General features: G+C 41.7%; 1 protein-coding gene across 1 annotated transcript; it reads left to right on the plus strand.

Annotated features, from left to right (window-relative positions):
* On the plus strand, positions 1 to 24,721 carry GPR137B (G protein-coupled receptor 137B). Its single transcript, XM_083856396.1, has 7 exons — positions 1 to 506; positions 9,146 to 9,195; positions 13,983 to 14,205; positions 17,992 to 18,145; positions 20,137 to 20,261; positions 23,039 to 23,163; positions 24,548 to 24,721. The coding sequence occupies exons 1-7, from the start codon at positions 138 to 140 to the stop codon at positions 24,657 to 24,659; spliced, it is 1,158 nt and encodes a 385-aa protein (XP_083712522.1). The 5' UTR covers positions 1 to 137; the 3' UTR covers positions 24,660 to 24,721.
* The last annotated feature ends 1,344 nt before the right edge of the window (positions 24,722 to 26,065 follow it).

The raw sequence follows: 26,065 nt of genomic DNA on the forward strand, positions 1-26,065 counted from the left end.
AGCTGCCAAAGAGGAAGTGCAGCTTGTTTTCTTTCATTTTCTTGATTCCTATGCTGTAGGAAGATGAAAGGAGAAGGAGGAGGAGGAGGCAACAGCGGCAGCCAAACTTAAATAATTCCGACGATTCCCGATATCAAATGGAGGCCCCTGAGTGGGACCCACTGAAAAATGACACCCTTCCGCCGACCCTGACGCCAGCTGTCCCTCCGTATGTGAAGCTGGGCCTGACCATTGTATATACTGTTTTTTATTCACTGCTTTTTGTGTTCATCTACGTCCAGCTCTGGCTGGTCCTTCACTACAGGCACAAGAGGTTCAGTTACCAAACTGTCTTTCTGTTTCTGTGCCTGTTTTGGGCCTCTCTTAGGACAGTGCTCTTTTCATTTTACTTCAAAGACTTTGTCACAGCAAATTCTCTCAGCCCCTTCATCTTCTGGCTTCTCTATTGCTTCCCAGTCTGCCTCCAGTTTTTCACCCTGACCCTGATGAATCTTTACTTCACACAGGTAAGCAAGAGATATTTAGTTGTTTAAATCTAGCTGAATGGTAAAGCCTTATTATGTGAGCATCGTGAGAAAAATGTAATTTACAAATGTACCTTGGCAATGCAAAAAAGCAAATTTCAGTTGTTTCTTTGGGTATTTTAACTTCTGGTCTATATGCAAGTGATCTGCGTTATAATGAAACTGGAGCCTGAAATGATCACTGTGAGAACATCAATTAACATGTCTACTGTCTATAAAAATAATTCAAAGGTTGGAGAAAAAATGTATAGGAGTACTTGGAATTTGGACACCCAAAATGTCATTCTATTATTATGCCTTATTATTGTTATTAGACTTTGAAAACCTCCTGGCTTACCAGACTTGGTCTCTGTGTGCAGTCAGAATTGTAATGTCTGATTTTGCCAGCAACAAACCCCCGGTCCCAGTTTTTTTCGTAAGTTGGCTAATGTCTCTGAGTGAGATTTCTATTATGTGTATAACAATTGAAATTGTTGATGAAGTCCTACTGTGGGCCCAAATTCCTGTAACAATCTGTATTGCAAACAGCTTTGACTCTGTTCAGTCAGTGCTAAGTGCTGTGCACAGATACACCCTCTGTCAAGGACTCTCTGATATAAAGGTAAATTAGCTGTATAGTGGAGTAAAGGAAATTGTATCTCCATTTCAGGAAGAGATCTTTAGAGTGTATCTGTGCACTGGACATCTAAGAAGCCAGATGAGTTAAGCTGCACAGGGCTCTAGGTTGCTGAAGCTAGAGTTGCTTGGAAATATTTATGGTGAGCTTGGGTATCTTGTACTTGGCTGAAGGATGGGATATTGGTATGCTGAGACAAAGAAAGGCTGCTGGACTTGCCTAAGATCTCACAGGAAGCTTGCAGGAGGCTAGAGGCTGGAGTCTTTATCTCCTCAATCCCACTGTAGTGCCTGGAGCAGGATGCCAAGCCTGCAGGCATGTGGCCCTGATCAAAGTCCAGTTTCCCAGTGCAGAAGCAGTTGGTCAGGAGAGCATCAGCTAGCCCTGGAACACATCAGGCAGTGCTCAGGATGCTTTGGATGTTGCTGTGTGCCCCACTTAGAACCGGCTTAGTTCCTGGGGCTGGTGCTTCTGTAGTCTCCATGGTGTTTAACAGTGCTGTGCAGTGATGACAGGCTTTACCAATTCTGAACAGCCTGACTGGACACATCAAGCTGCATGCAAGGGCTGCTATCCCAGAGCTGGAAAAGCAGCAATGGTAAGCATGACAACTGTAAGAAGATCACTGGAGTTGTAGAGGGTATTAAATACTTAAAACCACATACCCAGTTTTGAGCTTAGGTTTGCTTTCATGGATTCGGTTTGCTTTCATGGATTCGGTGTCTGAAATGCCTGCTAACTCGCCCTGCTCCACCCCCTGGTACTTGAGATATATTAAGGGATTACAGGAACCTTTCATCTGCATACTACTCAAATCCAGCTCAGGCATGTGGTGACTTATGCTTTATTCCACAGCTATTGTGAGAGTCATTTGATAACTGTGCCGCTTCCCAGGGCCAAATGTCCATCAGCACACAGTCCATCCCATCACAGTGCTGGGACTAAGTCACAGCCTTAGGCCAGACTCTTGCCTCAGGTACACATGTAGGGCTGCTGTGGAAGTCTGGAGGCAGAATGCAGCATCCTGGCTCTTGGCCAAGAGAAGCCTGGGCTGGAGCAAGCACAGGGGGTGTACAGCAGTCTGTGCAGTAGGGTGTCAGAACTCAGGAGGCTTAGTGCTGCAGGTCACATTCCTTTTGTCTAAGGAAGGTCTGAAAAGCATACAGAATGCACACATATATCCTTTTCACTTATTTTTAGCATTGTTGTCTGGTGGCGTTCAGGAAGTACAAGTCAGTGGTTGGAAACAGAAAAAATGCTAAGGCTGTTGGTTCTGCCTTTGAGACAGAATTCCTGCTTTGTCATCCTGAGTCCTCATGATCTTCCTCTGAGCCCCTCTGAAAAAGAGTGGAATAATTACCTGTCTCAAAGAGCTGCTGTGAGGCTTTTGAAACAATATTTGCAAGGGACTTTCAGAGTTTGTGATGTGCGTCATAATCTTTAAATATCTTGGGCCACTGTAGGCAGACATAGATTAGTACTGTTGTTTGCTCTAGAGCTAGTTTCTGTCAGTGAAATTTAATCTCAAATACTTCCCCAGCTGAAACAAAGGTTTAAGAAAAACAAGCATAGCCATTCGACGAATATATGACAGAATAAGTGCATATATTTTTAATTCACTGTTATTAATTCTTTACTTCTAACCATTAAATGGTGGTTTGGCTTGAAATTCAGCATCTTGTATTTAATGTACATCTAGCTTTCCATGGTAGGCAAGCAAGAACTAGTGTGAAAGGGGTGGAGAGAGAAAATTGTGTTTTCAGTAATGGCTTAAAACTTCACAGACCTGTTTAGAAGCAACTTTTATCCTTTTATTTTCTAGAAGATGAGCAAGAAGGGTCTGCAGCTGTGTCTCATTGCATGAAACTCCTGCTACTTCACTGGTGCTTAGCTAGAGGGAAAGAAGGGGTCTGTGTGGAGTATGGGTACAGAGCACTGTAAGAGATCCCATGGGTCTCTGGAATTCATAGGTTTTTATTATCTGCTGCACAGCACCCACCATTCCTAAATGTGGCACTGCCAGGAAAACTTTGAAACATAGATGTGAGAAGAAAAAAACTGATTCAAAAAATATTGCAAATCCTCCTGGCCAAACAAAAACCTCATTTGGCAAGTGCCCGAGGGCGTTTTTCGAATAACAGGCACCTTTGAACTTGATGGAAAGTTGGCCACAACTATTCTCTTTTTTAATAGGTATCCCAAAGCCATAGGGAATTTCAGCTGTGTTTTATGTGTAGCAAGACAAATAAGCCCTGATGACATCAGCACAGCAGATTTTTGTTCCCAGACTTGAGCATCAGCAGCTGCAGTAGAAGAATCTCTAGTGTGTTGGGGCAGGTTGCTAAAGTAGGGGAACTATGAGCAGAAGGAAAGTTAGAATCAAAATAGTTTTGACTCAAACCGGATCTTTGGGTTAAGAGCCAAGTTCAGGGTCCTTTGATACAGTTGTAATGCCCTGCTTAGGACAGGTAGAAAGGGTGCTGCAGATAAGGCTTATAGAATAGTAGTTCCTCTCAGAGATCCCATACTGGATGGAGAAAATTAATATGATTTCTAATGGAATAGGTAAATGTATTAGAATTTATGAATCTTGTGTCTGTACTCATTCTCTTCTAAAGAAAAATAATAGTGTGATCTGCCCTCTCTGAGGGAGGGTAGGCCCTCTGCCTACTTGGAAATCATTAAAACAAATCTCAAATGAAGATGAGATCCAGTGGCACTTTTGTAAAACAGTAACACAACACCAGCAAGTAACTGCGCTGTACCAAGACAGAGAAGCTTGCTGATCTTGATCCACCAGATAGGTAGCCAAAGTTCATTTCCACCTCCAGAGACCAAAAATCCCATAGAGATATTTGCCTCACACATGCAGCTTCCAAGGGTTTATTCTTTGCTTAATAACACATTTTCCACTTTAAAGGGAAAGAAGTGGAGGATCCCACAGTGAGGGATCCCAGGATAATGGGAAAATGAGGATTTCAGGATTGGAGTACTATTTTATTTATGTCCTGCTTTCTCAAATCTTCCCAGTCCCTGACAAGGGGACACTGAGATGAGTCCCCAGGCTTTACAGTTAGTGCTGTGGGTAAAAGAGTAAAGAGGCTCTGGGAAAAAAACATAACTTGCCTTTTTCAGTGCATGGGAGGGGTGGGCAGAGAAGTACTTGCTTCACTTTGTCCTGTTTGCTCAGGCTTTGCATTTCCCTGGGGAACAGAAAACAAATGAAGCAGGAGAGAGGCTCGGATGGAGGGTTACAGACTCAAAGAACAAGGTCAGGGCCAAAGACCGTGAGCTATAAATTTCACTGAAAATCCCAGGCCTCCCTTGCAGCCAGGCACAGAAAACAGTTACGTGGGCTCGAGGTTTTGTCATCAGGATGGGAACTTCTACAGGATTAAGGGAAAGTAGTGCAGAGCTAAAGAGCTGTGAGACAGTATGGGTAGAGAAGGCTGGTAGGCCGATTTTACCTCTCCTTCCTCCTCCCTAACCATCTTCCCTTTTCTTTGGAATCTGAATTGAGAAGCTTACCCTGCCTCCCAGGCAGTGCTGATAAAATCAAGGACTTTCAAATGAAGGGAAGTTGTACAGAGTAAGACAGTTCAGAAGGGAGCTGGCCATGCCTGTCAGGGTGGGGTAAAAACAGCACAAGGCTTTCAGAAAGTTTTTATGTATTTCAGTGGAACCAGAATAAATGTTAGCTGTGGGAGGAGAATTAAGAAAATTTCCTATTCTCTAATTACTGAGAGATAGCATTTCATAAGTTTTCACCAGTGAGAGCTTTTTCTTTTCGAGAATATTTTTAAGCAGAAATTGATAAATCCTATATTATAAAGCTTATTATTTATTTTAAACAAGCTTTAGATGTATACAGAACTACACAGGAGTCTGACTACATATGGTAAAGCATCAGCAAATATGTTTGCTGTAAAATATTGCCATTAGTATTGTATCTACAGAAGACAAATTGCAATTGCAGTTTGGCTGGCTGTCAGTATCTGACATGAAGGATGAGGTCATTTGATTTAGAAAATAATTCGATAGGAAATCCACTCTTGAAAGTTTATTGTGGCTGTCAGTCCCTACAATCATCCCTGTCCTTTTAGGACTATTTTTACCAATTTATGGAAGACTGAAGATGGTTGTGAGTCATGTTGCCCATGTCTGTAGGCCTTACAAACTGCATAGAATTTAGAGAGTAGAGGGAAAACTTGCCTGTTTTGAGAAATCTGAACCAAATAAAAGAATGAACATGGAAGAAAGAGAGAAAGGGGACGGTGGGCCTGGGACTGAAAGATACACAGCAGAAGAAAGGTAAATGTGCTGCTGATGAAGTTGTGGCATATTTTCAGGTTTCAAAGGGAAGTTTGCGGGGAGTGTGATAGAGGAAGAGAGGGACCGTAGTGAAGGGAACTGGGAAGGCAAGGTGCATGCTATGTTTCTTACAGGGTTTTTGAGGTGAGAAGTGGTGAATGAAGCTGAACTGCATTCCTGTGCAGAGGGCCGGCTGGAGACATGTGCAAGCATTTACCACATATCTGAGGCTTTTTGGTAAGCTGAGCTGTAGCTCCTGTAAAAGTGAACTGATCAGCTGCCACTGGAGGTACAGCCAGGGTTTGTGTCAGTCATCACATCAGTTCAGCTAAATCAGAGCATGGACACGAAAATTGCTCCAGGGAAATTTAATTTTTCTTTTGCTTTGGGAATATCTATCTTAGCTTTGGCAGCTATTTCACTGATACTTATAGAGCTAAAGTGGCTCCTGATTAGCTGGAACCCCCATGAGCTAAAACAGCCTGGCCCTGTCTGCCTGCTCTGCTGCCCAGCAGCTCTCAGAGCTCTCTGCAGCCAAGCTGCTGATGGGTCCCATGCCATCCCCACTCCTGGGGCCTGGTAAAATGTCTCTGAGGTCAGATGTTTACATCAGTTCCTGCAATGGGAATTTTCTCTGGCTGTATGAGGAGATTTTTGGAGTCCTTTTGAACTGCTACAGTTTTATATTCCAGACATATACCTCAGGGGAGTGGAGGAGGGGGTGTGAGAATCTCATTTGAGGTTTCCAACCCTTTGGCAGAAACAGAGAGCCAAAACAGGATATTTCGTCTTCAAAGAGCAAGCAGAAGGGGAAATACTTTTAAGACTAAAAAGTAACCCTTTAGACATAAGAAAATTAGCAAGGACTTTCACTGCCTTTTCCATGTTCATCTTGGGCATCTCTGAAAGATCTTTTCAAAGGAGCCTGCCCTCTGTTTGCTGTTTAGTCTATTCTTAGGAATAGACTGGTTTGCTCTGGTTTGCTGGAAGACTTACTTAGATGACTCAGATATTGACTGGAAGCTTTCTCAACGCTGCTACGAGGAGGGGCCATTGAGCAACCAGCCTCTTGAGCTAAATGCTAAAAGCAAAAAGCTGCACCCACACATGTAAGGTATATTGAGATCAGCTTCTGACATCCTTACTCCCACTGAACAGCCCTTCATTCTGTGACATCCCCATTGCTTTCAGCAGGGCTACTCATGAACTAAGGCCCCATCAGTGTTTAAGCAAAGGTGGCAGAATCTGGCTGCCTGTGCTCCTGCCTAGCAGTGAATTGATAAGAATTCTCCATGCCTTAAAGTGTAGCTTTCATTCTATATAGCATCCTTTTTTTTTTTTTTTTTTCAGTGTTTATTTTCTCTTAATGGTCATTTTGCTCTGAAAATTTCAGAACATCTATCCCCTGGGACAGGTTCACCAAATGCAGAATCACAGTAACAACTGTTTTGGTGATCTTGAATCTTGAGATCCTGTTGGATCTGCAGCAGGAGCATTGCATTTGGTTTTACCTAAGTTATCCATGTAGGTTTTGCTGGGCAGTGATCTTGGGTTGGTTTATGTGGCAGGACTTTGTGACTTAAGAGGGATGAGTAGATCATTTTTGGGGAACCACTGGAGATGGTATTTAAGAACTTGATATTTGCTAGGTTTTGTGAAACCAGAACAACTTGTTGCCCACTGGAAATTTCTTGTCTTGAGAAGTTCTTTGCAGAGGCTCTGAGCTGTTCTGTTCAGTGCAACCCCTGAAAGTTGTCAAAATTAACGGTACAACATGTAAAAGTGCTGCTCACAATAGGTGAGGACTGTGGAATGGCCCTAGAGACAAGGATTACTTGTTTAGTTTCATTGAGGTCAGGAATCTGCTTCCTTCCTCCCTTCCAGAATAGGCAGGGTAGGCAGTAAATCTTGTACAAAAAGTATCTGGGAGGTATTTTGAACCTCATCCCTTCTCTGAAAGTGAGAGCTACTCTATGCACAGCAGAAGTGCAGAACATTTGCAAGTCTCTTGTACCTTTCTTTCAAAAGCGAGTAAATAAAACAACCTAAAACTTCTTCCTGAACTCCTGTGAGATTTCATGATCCAGGAATTTGGAGAATAAATCACAAAACTCTTCAATAAGGGATACTATCAGAGATGTTATCTATTTGAAAACAGTATCAATGGTTGCAGAATATTTTTAGAGACTTTTTTCCCCTAAGTTTTCAATTTTATTTTCAGTTTGCTGAAAAACTCGGTGTTCTTTGCTGCTTCAGCTATTGTTAAGCAGGCTGATGCATCACAAAAATAATTTCCATGTCAAGGCAGCTGTTTATGGTGAATAGGAGTTAAATGACAAGTTGTTCCAGGAGCGCTGGAACAAGTTGAGCCTGATTTTCTCCAGATCTCTGTCTCATGATTGACTCTCAGTTGTTCCCATAACTGGAGAATTTCTTGCAATATTTTGCTCTGCAGACTCTGCTCTATTGGGTGATGTGTAGAATCATTATGTAGGCTTCTCCTCACAGAGGACATATATTAGATACATTTATAGAGTTATTTTTTTCCTTTGAGCCATCGATTTTTAGAAGGGTGATAAAGGATCACGTCTTTGATACTTCAAGCATTTTCCCACCAGTTTTCTGAAGTATTTTAAGATTAGTAAAGGCCAGGTAAAGAGATTGACAGGCAGACACATCTATAGTCACATTGTGATCATTTAAGTCCCGTTTCCTTGGGAAAGCATAATAATCATAGCAAATATTATGCAAACATTACTAAAGGGCATGCAAAACCAAGGTAAATGGACAAGGTAGCATAACTTGAGGAAAAAATGATTGGGAAGCAACCCAGAATAAGTCATACATCATGAGGTTTTTATAATACTAGTAACCAGTGTGCTTTGTTGTTGGTTTAAATGAACATTTGTAAACTATGTTTGCTTGGAAACCGTAAAAGAAAACTTATTAAAAAATCAGTGATACTTTCAAGTAATTTTTTAATAATTAAGATACAAAATGTAGTAATATATTTTTGTATAATTTCTGATGGTGGCTAAAGAACTATGACTGATGGCGCCTAGCTACATTACAGAAGACTTGTCAGTATTTTAAGTTTTCTGGTACAGCAAATTCACTGCTGTGCCTGAGATATCTCCCTGTAAAAGCACATATTGGACAGTGAAGAGACAGTCAGCAGAAGCCAAATAATGCCTCTGAGTAAAATAATGAGTTTGGCTCTCAATGGCATCTTTTTGGCAATGTAAATATGAATGTAAAAGTGTATATCTAATTTCAGACCAGGGTACTATGATGGGCTCTTCATGGGAACACTGGGCCTGGTGTGAGCTGGTCTGTGTGAGAGACATGGACTGTCAGGTCATGTAAGAGCCTATAATGATTTCCCTCGATGATTGTCCTGACATTGATCCTTTTGTTAATACTGGTATAAAGGACCTTATTCCTGAACCAGAGTAAGTGAAGATAATAGTGTAGACAATTTGTGTACAAGTGCATCTGATCACCTGCTGAGTGGTTCTAGTACTTTGGTTAGAGCTTGCCTGCCGTGGCTAAGCAATCCATGCAAATCCGTTATGTAATGAAACTTGTCTTGACACATCTTGTGGCCTGTGAGACAGAATTGCTGTGACTCACAGTGTCTTTCTTTGCTGACATGTATGCTATGTTTGATGCAATATTTTTTTTTGTTTTCCAGGTGATTTTCAAAGCTAAGTCAAAATATTCCCCTGAGCTACTGAAATACAGGTAAGAAATATGCGAATATTCAATGTGGTTAAGAAGAGCAGTTGTGCTGTTTGAGAAACAACTTTTCTAATTTGTGGCACCCATATTTCATCTATTCATATTTGTATACCAGTGTTAGATGATGATGGTTCTGACCTATGACGTTTAGGAGACTGTGTCCTTTCCCAACACAGAATCATTTTTAGACAGTCACATATTTCAAAGGCAAATATTTCAAATGCAAGCAGAAAACACCCACCCTGGGGATTTGTTTACCGGTTCCTAACATTTGTGTTACTAGGTACATTCAGATCCAGTGCTGAAAAAGCAGAGTGATGTTTTGGATTTTTTGACAGGAATGAGTGGGAGTGGGTATGTTTTAACCTGTGAGGTCAGTGGTAATAGAAGTCTTAAAAGTTTTGGAAAGGTGACAGACAAGTTGTGAAGGGAGAGAGCTAGGGAGAATGGATTCAATTTTGTGATGTGTTTGGGAGCTTATAGAAAACCTCCCCTGACTCCATAGAGTTGAGGTTATGGTAGATTTGCATTTAGGTGGAGAGATTCAATTGGCATCTTGTGAAGGAGAAACTGTCAGGATGTACTTGAAAGAATCCCAAAAGGCAATAATGTCCTAAAAGCTCAGGAAGAGCTCAATAAATTAATGTTTGTTGTGGCAATGCTTAAAAGCCTCAGTTGGGCAATGCTGTTTAAAAGGAGGGGAGAGAGACAGATTGTCCTCATTCTAAAGAAAGAATTTACAGTATGAATTCAGGATAGAAAAACAGAATAATTTTGAACTGCAATCTGACTTGTTACTTGCTGACTGTTAGGAGAACATAGTACTGTATCAACAGGGCTAATATTATCATTGTCCTTGCTCTAGAAATTTGTTATCCTACTGGGTTTTCATACAGCTTGTGGGGCAATCTGTACCAAGTGCTTTGGGAACTATGTTTGATATAAGGGCAGTACAGTGAGAGAAGCTTGAGGTGGGGAGGGTATGGGAAATGCAGGGTGTGATGGCTGACTCAGGAATGTGGTCTCTTTTGGACCCCCCTTTCGCACTCTGGTGCCTGTGGGCAGAAAATCCAGGAGAATGGGCTGGCAGACAAGCAGGGCACACCCCAGGCAGGTCCCTCCAGAGCAGATGTGCCTGCCTCTCATGGGGCACACAGGCAAGAGAGACAAAGAGGATGGCTTTGCACAGAGCCAGGTCAGGGTGCTGGAGGACTGTCTGTGGATGGGTTCCTGCAGGGATTTAGAGGTGAGAGCTAGAAGCTTTGAACCTCATCTCTTGTGGCAAGGCTTTACTCCTGAACATTGCTTGAAAATGTCTTTCTTAAAGCACAGGAAGCTCGTGATATTTAGTCAATGCCTGTGAAGTGACTACATTGTCAACCTGCATGTAGCTCTTGGAATATTTGTCTTCCTAAACACAAATATACTGTGGCTACAATTACTCATGCACAGACTACTCTTCAGGACAGCTCCATGTCTGCCCTGAGTCTTCCCTACTGGATTTCTAATACAAATCATTCCTGGATCTGGACTAGCTTTTTCTTTCTTGTTCAGCTCTGTTGCTTTCAGTTGTATTTTGTTTTAACATCTAAATCTCAGCATGAGTGCAGTTAAATCTGTCTAAAGGAGCTATATTAATAAAGCTGACCTCGTTTCCCATCTTACACAGGGCAATTAAAGTGATGTAATATGTGCACACCCACAGATGAATTAATTGTAACAAGCTAGTGAAAGAACACAGACTCACGTGGCTTGTGTTGGGAAGGACCTTTAAAGATCATCTAGTCCAACCCAAGTCCCATGGGCAGGGATCATTAAATTTCATTAGATCAGGTTGCTCAGATCCTGGGGGAGAAATGAATGATGGAAAGATACAAGGCCTATAGACAGGTCTGGAATATGCACTTACTGAATCTGATTTTTCTTCATTACTGAATGTCCACTTTTTGATTCCCCCCCCCCCCCCCCCCCCCCCCCGTTTTCTTTAGTAGCTATCAGACCTTATTGCCTGGTATTGCCATTTTTGCAACAGTGATGGCAACATAAATGGGGCTACTGAGAGATGGGACTGCTGTCTGTGTACTGACACAGGTCTCAGAAATCAGAATCATTTCCAATTTAAAAAAAAAAAAAAGGTAAAGTCCTATCGGGGATCTAGAGTCTTGAACAAACTTTATTTAGAACAGCCTTCACAATATTAATAAAAGAGCTCAAGGCAAAGCCTGTCCCAGCCCGATTTCATATTTTAACAGTCCTTCTGCCTGTCTCCCCGGACTTGGGGATTTCTTACTGTCACCAGGTTTGGATGAGGCTTGCTGTGCTATGTGTGCATGTCTTGTTACACACAAGCCTCAGACACTGCATACAAAATACAGTAGTTTCAAACAGATTTTCTTGTTAAACAAGGCAAATCTCACTGCATTTATCTGAGGTTTTCTTTTCAGCTCAAAGAAAAACTTATGGGTGCATTCAGCCTGACACAGAAAGAACACAACAGCCTGGCATGTGTCTTCCTCAGCCAAACCAGATTACACACGGCTCCTTTAAAGACTAGTCCCAAAGTGAGGATTAGGCACAATAGGCCTTTGAACTTTCACTTGGGCTTTCACTGGTGCAATCTGGAAGCACCTCTCCTGTCCTGTTTTTCTGTTTTCTATAAAACTCCATTCACTTCTTCTTGCCTTGTAGGTGCCCTTGTATTGAATTGTAAAGATACTTTCTGCCTTTAATCTGCTGAGACCCTGAAACTTCCCCTAGAGAGACAGCCTGCATTTTTACCAGTGTTTTTCCATAAATTCAGCAACAGTGCTTCTGTTGCATTGCAAGTCAGGCAGCTTTTCCTCAGCCATATCATGTTAATGAGGGGGCTGGAAGATCATTGTGTGAGGAGCTGCACAACTGACTGGCCACGACAGCTCACCCCGGCACATATGGGACTGTGTGGGCACGAGAGGGTGACAGCGCCTTTTTTTTTGGTGTTTTTTTTTTTTTTTTTTTTTTTTTTTCTTGCTAAAGTCTGCAAAGGAGGAGTCTGGCCTGGAAGCCTCTCAGCCTTGCTGGTTGCAAGCCAGCTTGATGCTGCATGCCAGCATGCAGGCTGTGCTGCAGCAGGAGGTTCTTCTTGCTAAGGTGAGCAAGAGCAGGGCATGTGCTTACCATCCCACAAGGCAGATGCAAGAGTGTGCCTTTCCTTCTCCTCCCAAAGTCCCATCTCTAGTCCCCTTGTGGGGGCTTGTGAGGAAAGGCACACTCTTTAAAGACTTCTGAGGTACTAATAAAAGCTGTAAATGTACAACCATTACAGAGGAAACCGTGTGAGAGAGGAGCTTCAGGAGTGCAATGCTTCCAGTATTAGACTATGAGTTTTAAAGGAACTACCTCCAGCTGCTTATCCTAAAAACAGAGCCCTGCCCTGGAAAGTTAAGAATGAGCACAATCTTCCTGCTGAGAGGGAATTTCCGTGCCTGGCAAGGAAAAGACAGCATCCTTGCTCACTGCCAGATATAGCTGGAAAAAAAGGCATTGATTCACAAGCTTTTAGGCTTTCAGTTCTCCCTGTAACACAGTTAAAATATCTCAAAGGTATATCTCCTTCTTTCTTGCCCTCTGAAAAGAAGCCAGCTGTGCTTCAGCTTTGTGGCTAGATTGATGGTAACCCAAAAGAATATGAATGTATGAAAGGGTAAAGTATTATTAAACAATCAGAACTAGAGTCCTCAGGGACACTATGTATGCTTGTTGTCAGCCAAATTCAAAGTTCCCAACAGGCATGAAAAGCTGTGGCCAAAACCTCTTGTTCAATGACTGCAGATTATGAATCTTATTGGTAATTGCCTGAGTCAGCAATGATAATGAACTAAGCAAATACTTGAAATGGAAACATGCTTTTTTTTTTTTTTTTTTTTTTTTTTTTTAAATGGAAAGCCCCACAGGTTTGTGTAGACATAAGGAGGAATTAGAGACAGTAATAATAAAAAAAAAAGCATACCATGTAATACCTTGATTACATGGTATGTTTGTAGGTATCAGTGCTGGTTAAGTTGGAAAAGAACCAGATGGCTAAAAACAGTCCAACTCCTGAGCTTTTGTCTGTCACATTTTGGTTCCAGGTCTGCTTCTGTGGTTGTGAAAACACACTTTTTTTTCTGGCCTAGATGGCAAGATGCCAACCCAGAATCAATATGCATAGTTAAATTTCTTGATGTTTCTTTCAAGAGATTGATGACTATGACCAAATTGTTTAAGAAAAGAGACAGAGATGGAAGCTGGAGAACCAGTAACTTGGATATTTTTCTTGCTGTTAGACACTTCCCTAATTTGATATCTGATGGCAAACAGTCAGTGATGCTTTATATGGCAGTTGTGGTATAGTAAAACCAGGGTCAAAACCAGTCCATTCCAGGCAACAGCCTTTGGAGAGGTTTCTTCTGGGAGTGGGTAGGCAGAGGGTTTGTGCTGTGTACGAAGTGCAGAATCTAAGAAGGTACATGCCTTTTTAAAGTAGTTTTTGGAAACTGTGCTGTTGTATTTCTGCTGCAGTCTTCCATGTTTTGCTGCTTGATATTATTTACTTACAGCTTGTTGTGTAACTGTAAAAACAGGTTTGAAATGAGCTAGGTTAATCTCTCCAACAATCTGGAGCACTTTGATTTTGGCTCAGGCAGCTGGTTACTCTGTCAGCTGTGGCAGCCCAACACAGGCAAATTTAATTTCTCAGAGTGCAACTTCCATCTCATGATTGACACCTGCTGAACAATGTTGCTAAAACTGTTTTCTTCTCACTCTCCCAGGTTACCCCTCTACCTGGCTTCTCTTTTCATAAGTCTCCTCTTCCTCTTGGTGAATTTAACATGTGCAGTATTGGTGAGGACACAGAATTCAGAGAGGAAAATCATTGTCTCTGTCCGGGTGGCAATTAATGACACATTGTTTGTGCTGTGCGCTGTTTCACTCTCCATCTGCCTGTATAAGATCTCCAAGATGTCTTTAGCCAACATTTACTTGGAGTCCAAGGTAAGGTACATTTTCAGTTCTTTTCAAGTACCTTTGGAGATACAAGGGCAGTGCAAGGCAAAGCCACAAAGCCTGAGAGCTGGAGGCCTTAAACTTCACAGCCTGCACTTGGCTGGCCATTGTGTTCAGTACATGAATTAAATACTAAATGGTAGCAAGGGAGTTTTTTGTTAAAACCACTGATCACAAATATGTATTTTTGAGGCAGATTTTGCATAAGGTTTTGGCTGGAGTTTCTCACAGCTCTTTTTCAAGCAGACACTGCTTTCTCTGGGTCCCTTGTCTGGAGATCATTTCAGCAACATTTCAGCAACATAGAAGTAGCCTCTGCTTAAAAATCCTTCAGCTTGTCAAATCATTGACTAAGTTAACTGTTTAAGGTAGCAGCATGCTGAAGATAAGCCAGACACTGAAATATGAATCTCCCTTTATACATTTACATATTCTTATATATATTTCTATAGATAATGAGAATGTGTTTTAAAAGACTTAACATATTATAACTTAGTCAGCTGGGGAAAAGGGTTAAAAAGTGTCTCCTATTACTCTACAGGATGTTCTTTAAAGAAATATCGTTAGGTTTGTATCTTTGGGCAATTCAGCAGTCAGGGAGCTGGGTGGCATCATATAAGAATGCAGTGTTTATTATAGAATCAGTGAAGATGTTTTGTATCTATAAGTAATGAAACAAGGCTCTCAAAAGTCCTTGCATTTGCAGAAGACAGTTAAATATTAAATTATCAGTTTAACCAATAACACAATGCTCTTACCACCAACAAATCCTTTAAAAGCCTAAGGTTCAGCTGCTATTTAGAAAAACCTTATCATAGAATTCCTCTCTACATTTACTTAATCAGATGAAATAAGTACATTTCCTGTTTAATCAAATCTGGCCGTGCTGCACAACAACTAAAAGTTCAGGGCTGAATAGAAGATTTAAAAACACAGCTCAGTTTTGTTTCTTTCAAGCCTGTCATTTGCTGACCAAAGGGCACTGGCAATGGATTATTTTTATTAGCAAGAAAAGTTCTTCTTGTGCTGCAAATCACAGGAGCATAAATCTCTGTAACAAAGCAGTGTTAACCCAAAGGAGGCTTTGGTTCTGGTTTTGTTTGGGTTTGGTTTTGTTGTGTTTTCTCCTCCTACAGGAAACCCAACCTTCTTTACTCCAAACTATTTCACAAAACCCAGAGAATCTCTAACATACTGCAGACAGGAAAGGACAGAACACTCAGCTGAAGAAAGTTTGAATGTGGAAATGAGAGTTAAAGAGTGCTTTGCTGCTCCTGTCTGCTGACCTGAAATGGGAGATCCTCTGAGGACTTCCAGTAGAGTTTGACTGCACATACTTTAGGGATACAGATGACTGAAACTCACAGTCAATGAAACATTCTGGTTTTATCTGCTACTGTTATGCCAAAAATATATCTAGAGAACAAAAATCCATTCTCTGCAGTAATATGACAGAGATAGTGTTGGAGATAATGCATGCTCTGTGGTGCATGTAGGTAGGGATCAGTACTGGCAGCCTTTTATTTCCATCTCCCATTTGTTGGCATGTATCTTCCAACCACATGTGAAAACACATTCATCTCCACACCCTGGCATGGGGAGCCATCCTGGTGCTCTGTGCCAGGGCTGTGCCAGCACCAAGGACATGCACAGCCCTGCCCTTAGGTCCTGACTTGGGCCAGTTCTGGCCCAAGTGCATCATGTGGTGGGACACACTACCAGCTCGGGGCTCCCCTTCTTTTCTGCAGTGGCCTGTGACTGAAAAATGATTCCTCAGGATTTACTTTCACTGCTGCCCTCTCCCTTCACTGACCCACTAAGTGTATTTGGCTGGGAACAAAACCAGGACACTTTTATCCCCTTTTTTGTGTTTGGTGGGATGGAAGCTTTTTAAATCTCTACACATTTAACTGTTAAAGAATGACTGCTATGTAGGGAAATCTAACAAGGAAATACCAACCCCGTTGTGCTCTTTGCTTCTGCTATCTGCAATCTGTAAAAGCCACGGAGCTGGGGTATGGTATGTGCCAGTCAGCAGCTTCTCTCTGCTCTCTCCCTCGGTTTCCATGGCAGCACCGCTGAGTGCTTGTTAGTGTCGAAGGAGAACAGAGAAGTGCCTAGCAAACGTTTCCTCTTTAAAGCATTTTCTGCTTGCTGGTATTGCCACAGCTTTCCCTACTGCCTGCTATGGATCTGGCTTCAATTCCTGAGTAGCTGCAGTCTCTTGGCTCACTCCTGGCATGGCTGCAGGTTATGGCCAGATGAATGATGGTGTTTCCAGGCTGTTATAAGCTGGAATTTAGACACATTGACTGCACTGGGTATTTTTGGAGCCTGGCTGTTTACTGAACCAGTGTAATTTTGCTGGGAAGACAGGCTCGTTTTCTGCAAGCTTTTTTAAAATACTCCCTGAGCTCCTCTTAACTCATGCTCACTGGGGAGGGCAGACTGAGGAGCTGGGTCAATAAAGCTGCAGGGTCAATAGCCAACAGCATGGGTGAGCACCACTGGAGCCCTGGTAATCTCCTGAGCTCCAGAAATTCAGGGCATAGTGGCTTGGTGACTTCCCCTGATACTTACTTGGCCCTTCTTCTTTGTCTGCTCTGCTGGCCACAGTGCTTTGAACCTCTGCCTCTCAGCAGCAGAGGTAAGAGCAGAGGGAATAGGATGCAGACTTTCCAGTCTCCTGCACTAGTTTAAAAGGTCCCATGGCAGGGAGGAGCAACTTCTCTCTTGGCCTATCTCTGTCATGTAGATGAAAGGAACCCATCCTCCTGGTGTGGGTCTCTGCCAGGAGAGGGAGAGGGCAGGCCTAGAGAAGTAAATTACTGCAAGGCAACTTAGTTCTAAATGTACACAGCATTTTAACCCATATTTCCTCCTTTGGCTGTGCAAAGCACTATTCCAGAGCCAACTACAAAGAATTTACTTTGAGTATCTTTCAAAGCCAGTCCCATTTTTGTACACCTGCCTGCCTCTCTGATCAGATTCACACAGATCCCTGAAGCCATGGCTCCTGGATGCCTTCCTTCCATCCTTCCTTCCTGCTACAACTCCTGTGCTGGTGTCTCAGCCCCTGAGAGTGACCCTGCTCACTTGACATAGTGGTCAGGCACTTACTCCCTCTCCCTGGATCAGGCTCTTTCTAGGGCTTAGGAACTGCTGCAATTTCACACTGGCAGTCCCATTCCTCCCCCTGTGCCCAAGCTGCTACTCAGACTGCCCTGCCATGGTCACTCTGCCCATAGGCTGTGCTTCCACTTTGTCTCCTCTGTGTTGACATTAGCTAAGGCAGGATGTTCTGTTCCTGTCTGTGCTGTGTTTAACTGCTGACTGTTATGACCTGCTCTGTACTTATGAAATGGGTGCAAAGCAAGCAGTTGTAAAAAGATGCAAAGTTGCATCATGCTAGCCAGCATCTGATACAGGATGCTCTGTAGCTAATGCAGAGCTGAAGGCTGAATTCTGTCACTCTGCCTCATACCAAGTGTGGGTATGTTACCCGTTTTCACTGGTCTGAAAATAGCACTTGTTCAATAAAATATAACAATTAGGCACAGCCCATCTTGGTGAGGGCTGGAACTGCTACCATTGCCTGGAAACCACTGTGCTGATAAAGTAAAGGAGCATACATAGAATAGGATATACTGGCCGAAGAAGGAAAGATAAAAAGTCAATTGCATGAGACAGCACAACAGTTCTTAAAGTCCATGCAAAGCAAAGTTGTTCTCACCTTCCCTTATGAATAATAACCTGTGCTTAAATCTCTTCCAGGGCTCTTCTGTCTGTCAGGTGACAAGTATAGGAGTGACTGTTATACTACTTTATACCTCACGAGCCTGTTACAACTTGTTCATCTTATCATTTTCCCAAACCAAGAAAGTCAACTCTTTTGATTATGATTGGTACAACGTGTCAGATCAGGCAAGTATGAAAATATTGGCTGATGAGAAAACCTCATTCTCTATCTGATGATTGACTTCTTAAATGCTATCACAAGAGGAATAAATATATTCAAACCCCATTTTTTTTCTTTTATTCAATGCACTAAAACCATTTTGCTCCAGGAATAGAAATTTCTGATAACTTTGGCATAAGGATAAAAACTCCAGTTCTATGCTGGAAAAAAAAAAAAAGGAAACACAAGACAAATATTTTTTAAAAATTCAATCTTTTATTTACCTTGATTTTATTGTCAAAACCCCAGATTTTATTAAAAAACCAAATTTCATTAAAACAGACAGGTGTTTTGTCCATTATAAAGAATGTGTTGTCCTTAGAGAAGCAGAAAAATGGTATTTGATTCCACTGAAATTCTCAGTTCTAAGACACCATAACATCTCCCACTGCCATCCAGGCCTGTGGGGTTATTTACTTTAATTCTGGCATTAAGATGATGATTTCTGTAGTTTGAGGATAAGGCTATGATTCTTCCCAACCTTTAATTGCAAGTGACAATTTACATTGAAAACTAACAGCAATAAAAACACTAAAGGAAATAGCAGAAGATTCTTTGTTGAATTTTAATAAATTTCAGCATCTAGCTCCTTTCTCTGCTTTGAAGAATGTATTTAGGTCCCAGTATTTTTCCAGCTCTTTCAAGGCTAGGCAAAATGGGAGGCCTGGGTCTGGATCATGAGTATCTTTTGTTTGGCCTCAAAATCCCATGTCTTCCCTGCAATCAGCAAGCACCTGCAGACCCAAAGCAGTGCTCCCAGCCACACAAGGACCTTGTATTGCCAGGGTGGCCAAGCAAACCTGCAGCCTTTAACAAGTTTCTGTTGAGCAGTAGGTACAACTTTAATTAAGAAGTAGGCAAAGAGTAGGATAGGATTTCTCTGAGGACCTTGTTATGAGTTAGTTGAGTAGGGTCTGTAAAGGGACCTCTAATCAACCCTGCTGCAGTGCAGAGAAGAGGACTGCAGGTGTTGCCAGTGGAATTAGAGCACACAGGTTTAGGCAGAAGGGCATTAGGCTCTGACATGTCTCCTGAATCAACCATTTTGCTTCTTGTTAAGCCCTGAGGAGTTGTTGCTGCTCCTGCTGGCCCCTTGTAGGGGACAATTTTTGCTCTGACTCCTACAGTCTGGAATAACAGGGGCTGGTATGGCCAGACTACTTGGTCTCCTGTTTGCCCTCTGGAGGCAGAGGTTGTTCACTGGGAGCTCACTGGAATGCATTTTAGCCCTCAAGTTGCTACTATGTTTTTTCAACATCTGTTCTGGCTTGTGACATTAGGGTTGCAGTGATTTGAGGGTAAGTTATTTGAACTATATGTAAAGGGCCCGGAACTAAGGAATGGATAGTCAATTTGTTACCAGAATCAAAAGTCACTTTTAAAATTACAGCCCAATAAATTACTGTAGTATTGCCTCAGGTAACTGGTCTGAAACACCCTTTTTTCTTCTGTACAAAATACATGAAAGGATGGGATTTGCTCTTTATAGCTATGGGCAATGGTGGAGATCTAGAGAGAAGATCACAGCTAGTGCTGCAGTGACAGCAGGGTTATTCAGCCTTAGAATGTGCACCAATTTGAACAGACCTAAGCCTTTCCTTTTTAAAAGCAATGCCCTTGACCATTGATTGTTCCTTTACAATTATTCCCAGCAGGAAAAGGACTGGAAAACTAGTTTCTCATTACCTGAATTTGATCACTTCATCAAGTGATTGCTTGCCGGGCTTTTAAGCTGGGAAGACCCCTGCATTAAACTGATATTTCTGAAGGAAAGACAGCAGGAGGAAGAAAGGGAAATCATGTACCCGAGACAGCATATTGATTTTTTTTGTATGCCTTTGATCATTAGCCAGGTTAGTCTGGCTCTACTGAATGGAATTTCTGGCATTGCCTCCTGCACCTTTAAATGAGCTGCCATCTCTATTTTTAAACACTTCACTCTTTTACTTTTCAACAGGCAGATCTGAAATGTCAGCTGGGAGATGCAGGTTACATAGTGTTTGGAGTGATCCTTTTCATCTGGGAGCTCTTGCCTACTTCCTTGGTCGTGTACTTCTTCCGCGTGCGAAACCCTACAAAGGATCTAGTAAGTGGAATTTGTTAGTGTATTTGCTACTGCAATGTCCAGGCAGATCTGAAGGGCTCAGCTGCTGAGGGATCTTTTGCTTCTTTACATTCTGACTTCTCTTTTTCAATGTGTCCTCAGCAGAACAAAAGCAACCAAAACTTCCCACTTCTTTATATTACTCCTCTTGAAAGAAACCTGTCAGGTTTATCCAGAAGGAAGGCTAGGTGTATCTCAGGCAGTTTATCTTAAAAATCAGGAACTTTCTTAAGGGTAGGGACAACTTCCCTTTGACATAATACAGCACTTTATTGGAATCGGTGGAAAAGGAGTTTGTTATCCAAACTTGGCATCTTTCATCACATAGCAGTGAAAATGGTTGTGTGCTAACTGTTCAACAGGGTTATGAAGTAATAGATTGAATTTTTTCCAAGTCAAAGACAAGTGTCCATAATAAGCACTTGCTGATTTGTTGGCTATTTCAGAAGACCAGGGATTAAGGTGTGAGTTGTAAGGATAATTCCCTATAAGTGTCCTTAATATCTAAGTAGTTAGTAGATGGATAAGCATTTTTAATAGCTGTATGCAATGTCTCCAGGTTTGCTGGTTGACAGGCACAGAGGAAATGCCAGCCCTCATTAGGATTGCTAAGGTAATGTCTCTGTTTCTGTAGACCAAATGAAACCAAAGCTAATATTACTCAAAACGGATGCGAATGGTAAATAGACAAGTAAGAGAAGCAAATAATAGAATAACTTTCTAGACAAGGTGATAGGTTTTATCCTCATATGAACATTTCAGAGACAGTGATAAAGCCAAGATGAACAAGGAAGTAATACCTGATGTTGCATGAAGAAACCCCATGGATCCCAGTGCCCATGACCAAAAATATCTCAGCCTCACTCCTACTTAGGAGTTAACCAGGACAACTGCAGAGAGAAGAAATGTCTTTAAGTACAGGCCAGAGGTCCTGCTCTTCTAAAAAATGACCACAGAGAGATCTCATTTCATTTCAAGTGGGCTCAGTAAGGCTAGACCTGATGGCCAAGTTTGGATAGTGTGGGGGAGATTCACAGAGAATGAAAATGAGGGAAGTGGTCTAATCACTCATTTCAAAAAGCTGATCCCATGAAGGCTTGGAATCCTAGTGAAATAAGTGCTCAAATGGAGTCAAACAGGCAGTGTTCTCCCACAAGAGCATTGCAATAACACATAACATATTTTTACATTGTGATTTGCAGAAAGCCTTAAATCTACATAAACAGGCAGCTCAGAAGAGGCAATCAGTGATATCACTTCTTTTATGGATACCTTTTTTAGGGTAAACATTATCTGTCACACGGGTTAGGTCATATATAGATTTTTTTTCTCACATAGGACAAATATTTAGAGCAAGACCAGAAATAAGTAGAACTGAACGAAAAATGAAGAGACTGTAGCAAGAGAAAATTGAACTTCAGTGTGAGGTTGCCACAAGAGGGAGACCAAGGGCCGCCGGATTTTGGGCTAATGCATTCAGTAGGCTGCTACTTGGGCAGAAAGCATGGGGTTAGAGTTAAAGCAAACCCTCCTTTAGTTAAAAAAATCATAACCAATCTGATTAGGTAAAACCCAAAAAATATTCTTTAATATAAACAATCTCTAGAAATAGTTCTTTGGTTTTATGGTTCATTTGGACTTCAGAAACAAAAACTTTGTAGCCTTTGAGTAGAGGCATCCTGCATTCAGCATTGCTGAAATATGAAACTGCTTTCCACAAGTGATTATAGCCTGGAATGAGCTGTCTGTTGGCTCTGGTGCTGACGCAGGGTTACAGCAGCATGTGGCCCTTTGCATTACCATACCTTAAAACTAGACAAATGTTGGAAATGGGGGCATGACAGAGATGCACTTAATCTTCATTACATCTTTGTCAAAGTTCTTTAACACATAAAATAAAGGGGGAGATCAAACTGCCCTCCTTTTTAAGGCCAGAGAGAAGATGTCATCCTGGCTTATCCACAGGCACAGAGAACCCCCCTTCCCTGGGCATGAGAGCAGTGGATCAGTAGTTGAAGCTCAGCAGGTTCTTAGATGTCTCTGTGCTGTTCCTGGAATCAAACTGACTTTTCACATCTTGTATGTTTTCTGTTTTGATTCACAGGGAAAAAAAATGAAAATGCTTTGTAAGCAAAGAAGTTATATGTACACTCCTTTTCCTGTTTTGTCAAAGGACCTGACCTCAGGATTTGACCCTCACAGCACTATAGAGTAGATACTAAAATTGCTTGGTGAGGGCCTAAGGGACTTTTCAGATGTGGGTTCAGCAAGCAGGATGCCTAACTTCAACATGATCAGTTCCTGTGGTAAAGGGGGTAAGGCACCAAGAGGAAGTGTTAGCAATGTGAGAGGAAAAAATCAAATCTCTTTAGATGTTTCATGTTTCCTTCAGCTCCTCGGCTGCTTCCTACTGCTCATTTCAAGCCAGCTGGCTAAAAGCATGAAGGGTCCTGGGTGGACAGGAATTCAGCACAAAGGTTGAATGCAGACTGGAGAGTGGTTTCAGAAAAAGGTCAGGTGTTAGCTAAGAAATAAGGATAAATAAAAGCTCTTAAGAACAATATCACGATGCTGGTAGAGATGAACAGTAAATGCAAAGTTATTCCTGTTGTCTTCAGCAAATGCAAAATTGCATCTTTTATTCTGGAAACTGTGAGGTAAGTTGGCAGCAACTTCTTCTAGAAGTCAGGCACCAAGCAACTGATAAACAGCTGTTTGATATCTGCTGCAAATACTGACTGAGGTTTCCCTTCTCTCAGGCCAGTGCAGGAATGGTCCCCAGCCACGGCTTCAGTCCCAGATCTTACTTCTTTGACAACCCCCGCAGATACGACAGTGATGATGATCTAGCCTGGAATATTGCACCACAGGGGGCACAAGCCAGGTGAGATGCAAGAGTGACCTGCCTGCTTCCCAAAACAGTAGCTGGAGGAGGAGGAACTCTGACACACCACAGAAGATGGATGTAAATTGTCTAGCTGCAATTGCCGCGTAAATCCCAGCAGGGTGAGGGGAAGCCAAAGGGGAGGCTGAAGTCACTCACAGCACTGAGTGACTGTGGGGATGCAAGGGCCCCATAGACACTATAAAGACACAAGAATGAAAATCGTTCCATAATTTAAGGATTAAAAAACTCAGGCCAGAACTTTGTTTCATCCTCTATTTCTTCCAAGAGTGGCTTCAGAAGTGCCATTTACTCATTCAAGTGAGAGCAAGACTGCCTAAAAAAACAGGTATCTCCCTGCTCAAGCAGAGCAGGGAGAAGCTGGACAGCACAGGCAGCAGCAGCTTGTGATGGTTGTAGTGAGAAGCCTCTCAACTAAGGTTGCTCTGTAACATGGCTAAATATCTTGAGGGTGACCTGAAATGAAGGGAGCATCTGCTTTCCCACATGTTGAAAACTTCAAAAAATCCACCAAACTGCTGAAATCCCACACAACCCAGAACTGGCACAAAAATCCCTTGCTGTTCCTGTAGCTACACTATGATATGAATAGATTAATGTATCCACTCAAAATGCTGGCTAAGTTGCCAATCATAGTTAACATAAACCAGATCTAGTTCTTGACACTCATTCAGGTCAGGCAGTGTAGTCACTGTCTGTGAGCCCAGACCATGGCTCAATAAAGTGGCACACTCACTCTTTACAGTTATCAGTCATCCTATTCCTGCATTAATTAGTTTTTCACGTAGTAACTAAGCCCATGGAGGGTGCTGAAGGTGGTTTGAGCCAGCCTGATATCCCGTCCTAGAACCAGAGGTACCTCTCTTCCATACTGAGCCATCAGGAGACCAGCCACACTGGTAACACAAGCACAGCTCCCAGTGGAAACCAAAGCAGCCACATGCACAGTGTCATGCTGCTCATGGGAGAAAAGGCAGCACGACAGAGCTGCAAACCATGTCCTGGTCTCTGGGGCACAGACACGGGAGGCTGAGATCTCTGACGGGCCCTTGCAGTGCCAGGACTTGAAGGGATAAGCAGCATCACTTCTGGGATCTTCCAACACCTTCTGGAACAGCAAATCAGAAAGGGGAGGGTCTTTAGTGAACCAAGAGACTCAGGAAATAGATAATGAACACTTGAGCCAAAATAATAAAAAGATCAGAAAAATTAATAGCTGCCTGTACCCCTGGATGGGGGTTTATTTTATTTTGTACTTCAGCATGATAACTACCTCTTCATGATTGTATTTCCCCCATGTTCTCTAACCAAGTGCCTAGAGAACCAATCTGCCCGCCACTAATTCTTGTATTTTCTTTCTAAGTTTCTCTCCAGACTACTATGACTGGAGCCATCAGAACAACAGCTTCATGGCTTACATAGGATCCCTCCAACAAGATCCAGCACTGGACACAGACAGGCCAAGCCCTATTTAACTTCAATCAACTACAGCGTTCTAGGACATTCCAATATTAAAACCAATGTTCTGAAAAACAAAGCTTAGCAACTTTTCTTCACCTTTTGGTTTTTAGAATTTTTCCTATGCACACATAAATGAAGAACCTTGCCATGAGCTTTTCATAGTTCAAGGAGAAGTATAAGCTAATGATTTAAACTTTGAAGACTGTTCCAATTAATACCTTGTTCTAAGCCATGGGATTTTGGCTTTGAATAGAGTTGTTAGAAGGTATAATTTAATCATTTTTATGCTCATTTTAAAGGAGCGAATTTCATGAAGTGAAATGGCATAATTATTTTCTAAGTATTTTTATTTTTACACTGTGTATAAAGTTAGAAATACATGATTATGATCAATATACTGTAAACACATGAATAGATTTTTCAAATGCATGACAGTTGCAATTTTTACATGCACATAAAAGCCTGTAAGAAAAAATATCAACCCAATTAAATACTGTCTTTTCAAGTTATTGGTACGTTCTCAGAGCACAATTTATTCTTTAGATATCACTGGTTACTCAGTGTACTGTGATAGTTGGAGGCTAGAAGTTATCTGAGCCTGTATTCTTCTAAGAAAGTGAGAAAATTGTATCTTCACAGCAGCTTTAGGGACAGTCTCAGAGGAGTAGAGAGGGGCATCTGCTCCAACTGGAGCATTGTGAACTGCAAACAAGCTGAAAACTTGTATGCTTGAAAAATTAGTTATGCATGTGCCCATTAATCAGATCTATAGATACTATACAGAGGAGTAACTCAAATACCTCACCAGGGAAAGGGATACATAGAACACAACAAACTTGTTTGTTTATTAAGAATCTGGGAATTGCAGTGTGGGAATAGAGCAAGAGCCAGGAGTACATCAAGCAAAAAAGTATTTTATGTAATAGCTACCAAGTGTCATTGAAAGGTAAATGAAAAGCAAAAACTGTATTTTCAAATGAAATGCCAAAAATCACATTCACAAAAAGAAGGTGTAGCAGAAAATACTTTAATTTGCATTTTGTAGATTCAAACATAGCAAAGATTCAGAAGTGTTTAGATCTCAATAAGCAGTTCCAACACTGATTTTGATTTTAATAAATATTACATTTTAATAAGATAGCTAAATGAAGAAATTGTCAAGTGATGAATTGCTGATTACTACTTTATAAACATGAGCATCAAGATTATTTACAACATATTACAGGTCATTTCCCAGAAAAGCACAAAGCAAGGTCAGATAAAGGCAACCCAACCATCAAACACAACTCAAGAAAATGTGGCACAGTGTATTTCATGCACATACAATGACAGCACAGATCATCAGCTGAAAACTAGGAAAACACTTATTATTCCAGCTTACACAAGTCTCTATATTTCATTGTTTTAAATTTATATTCTG

The sequence above is a fragment of the Zosterops lateralis genome, assembly GCF_965231275.1.
Source record: "Zosterops lateralis genome assembly, chromosome: 3".
NCBI classification, from domain to species: Eukaryota; Metazoa; Chordata; class Aves; order Passeriformes; family Zosteropidae; genus Zosterops; species Zosterops lateralis.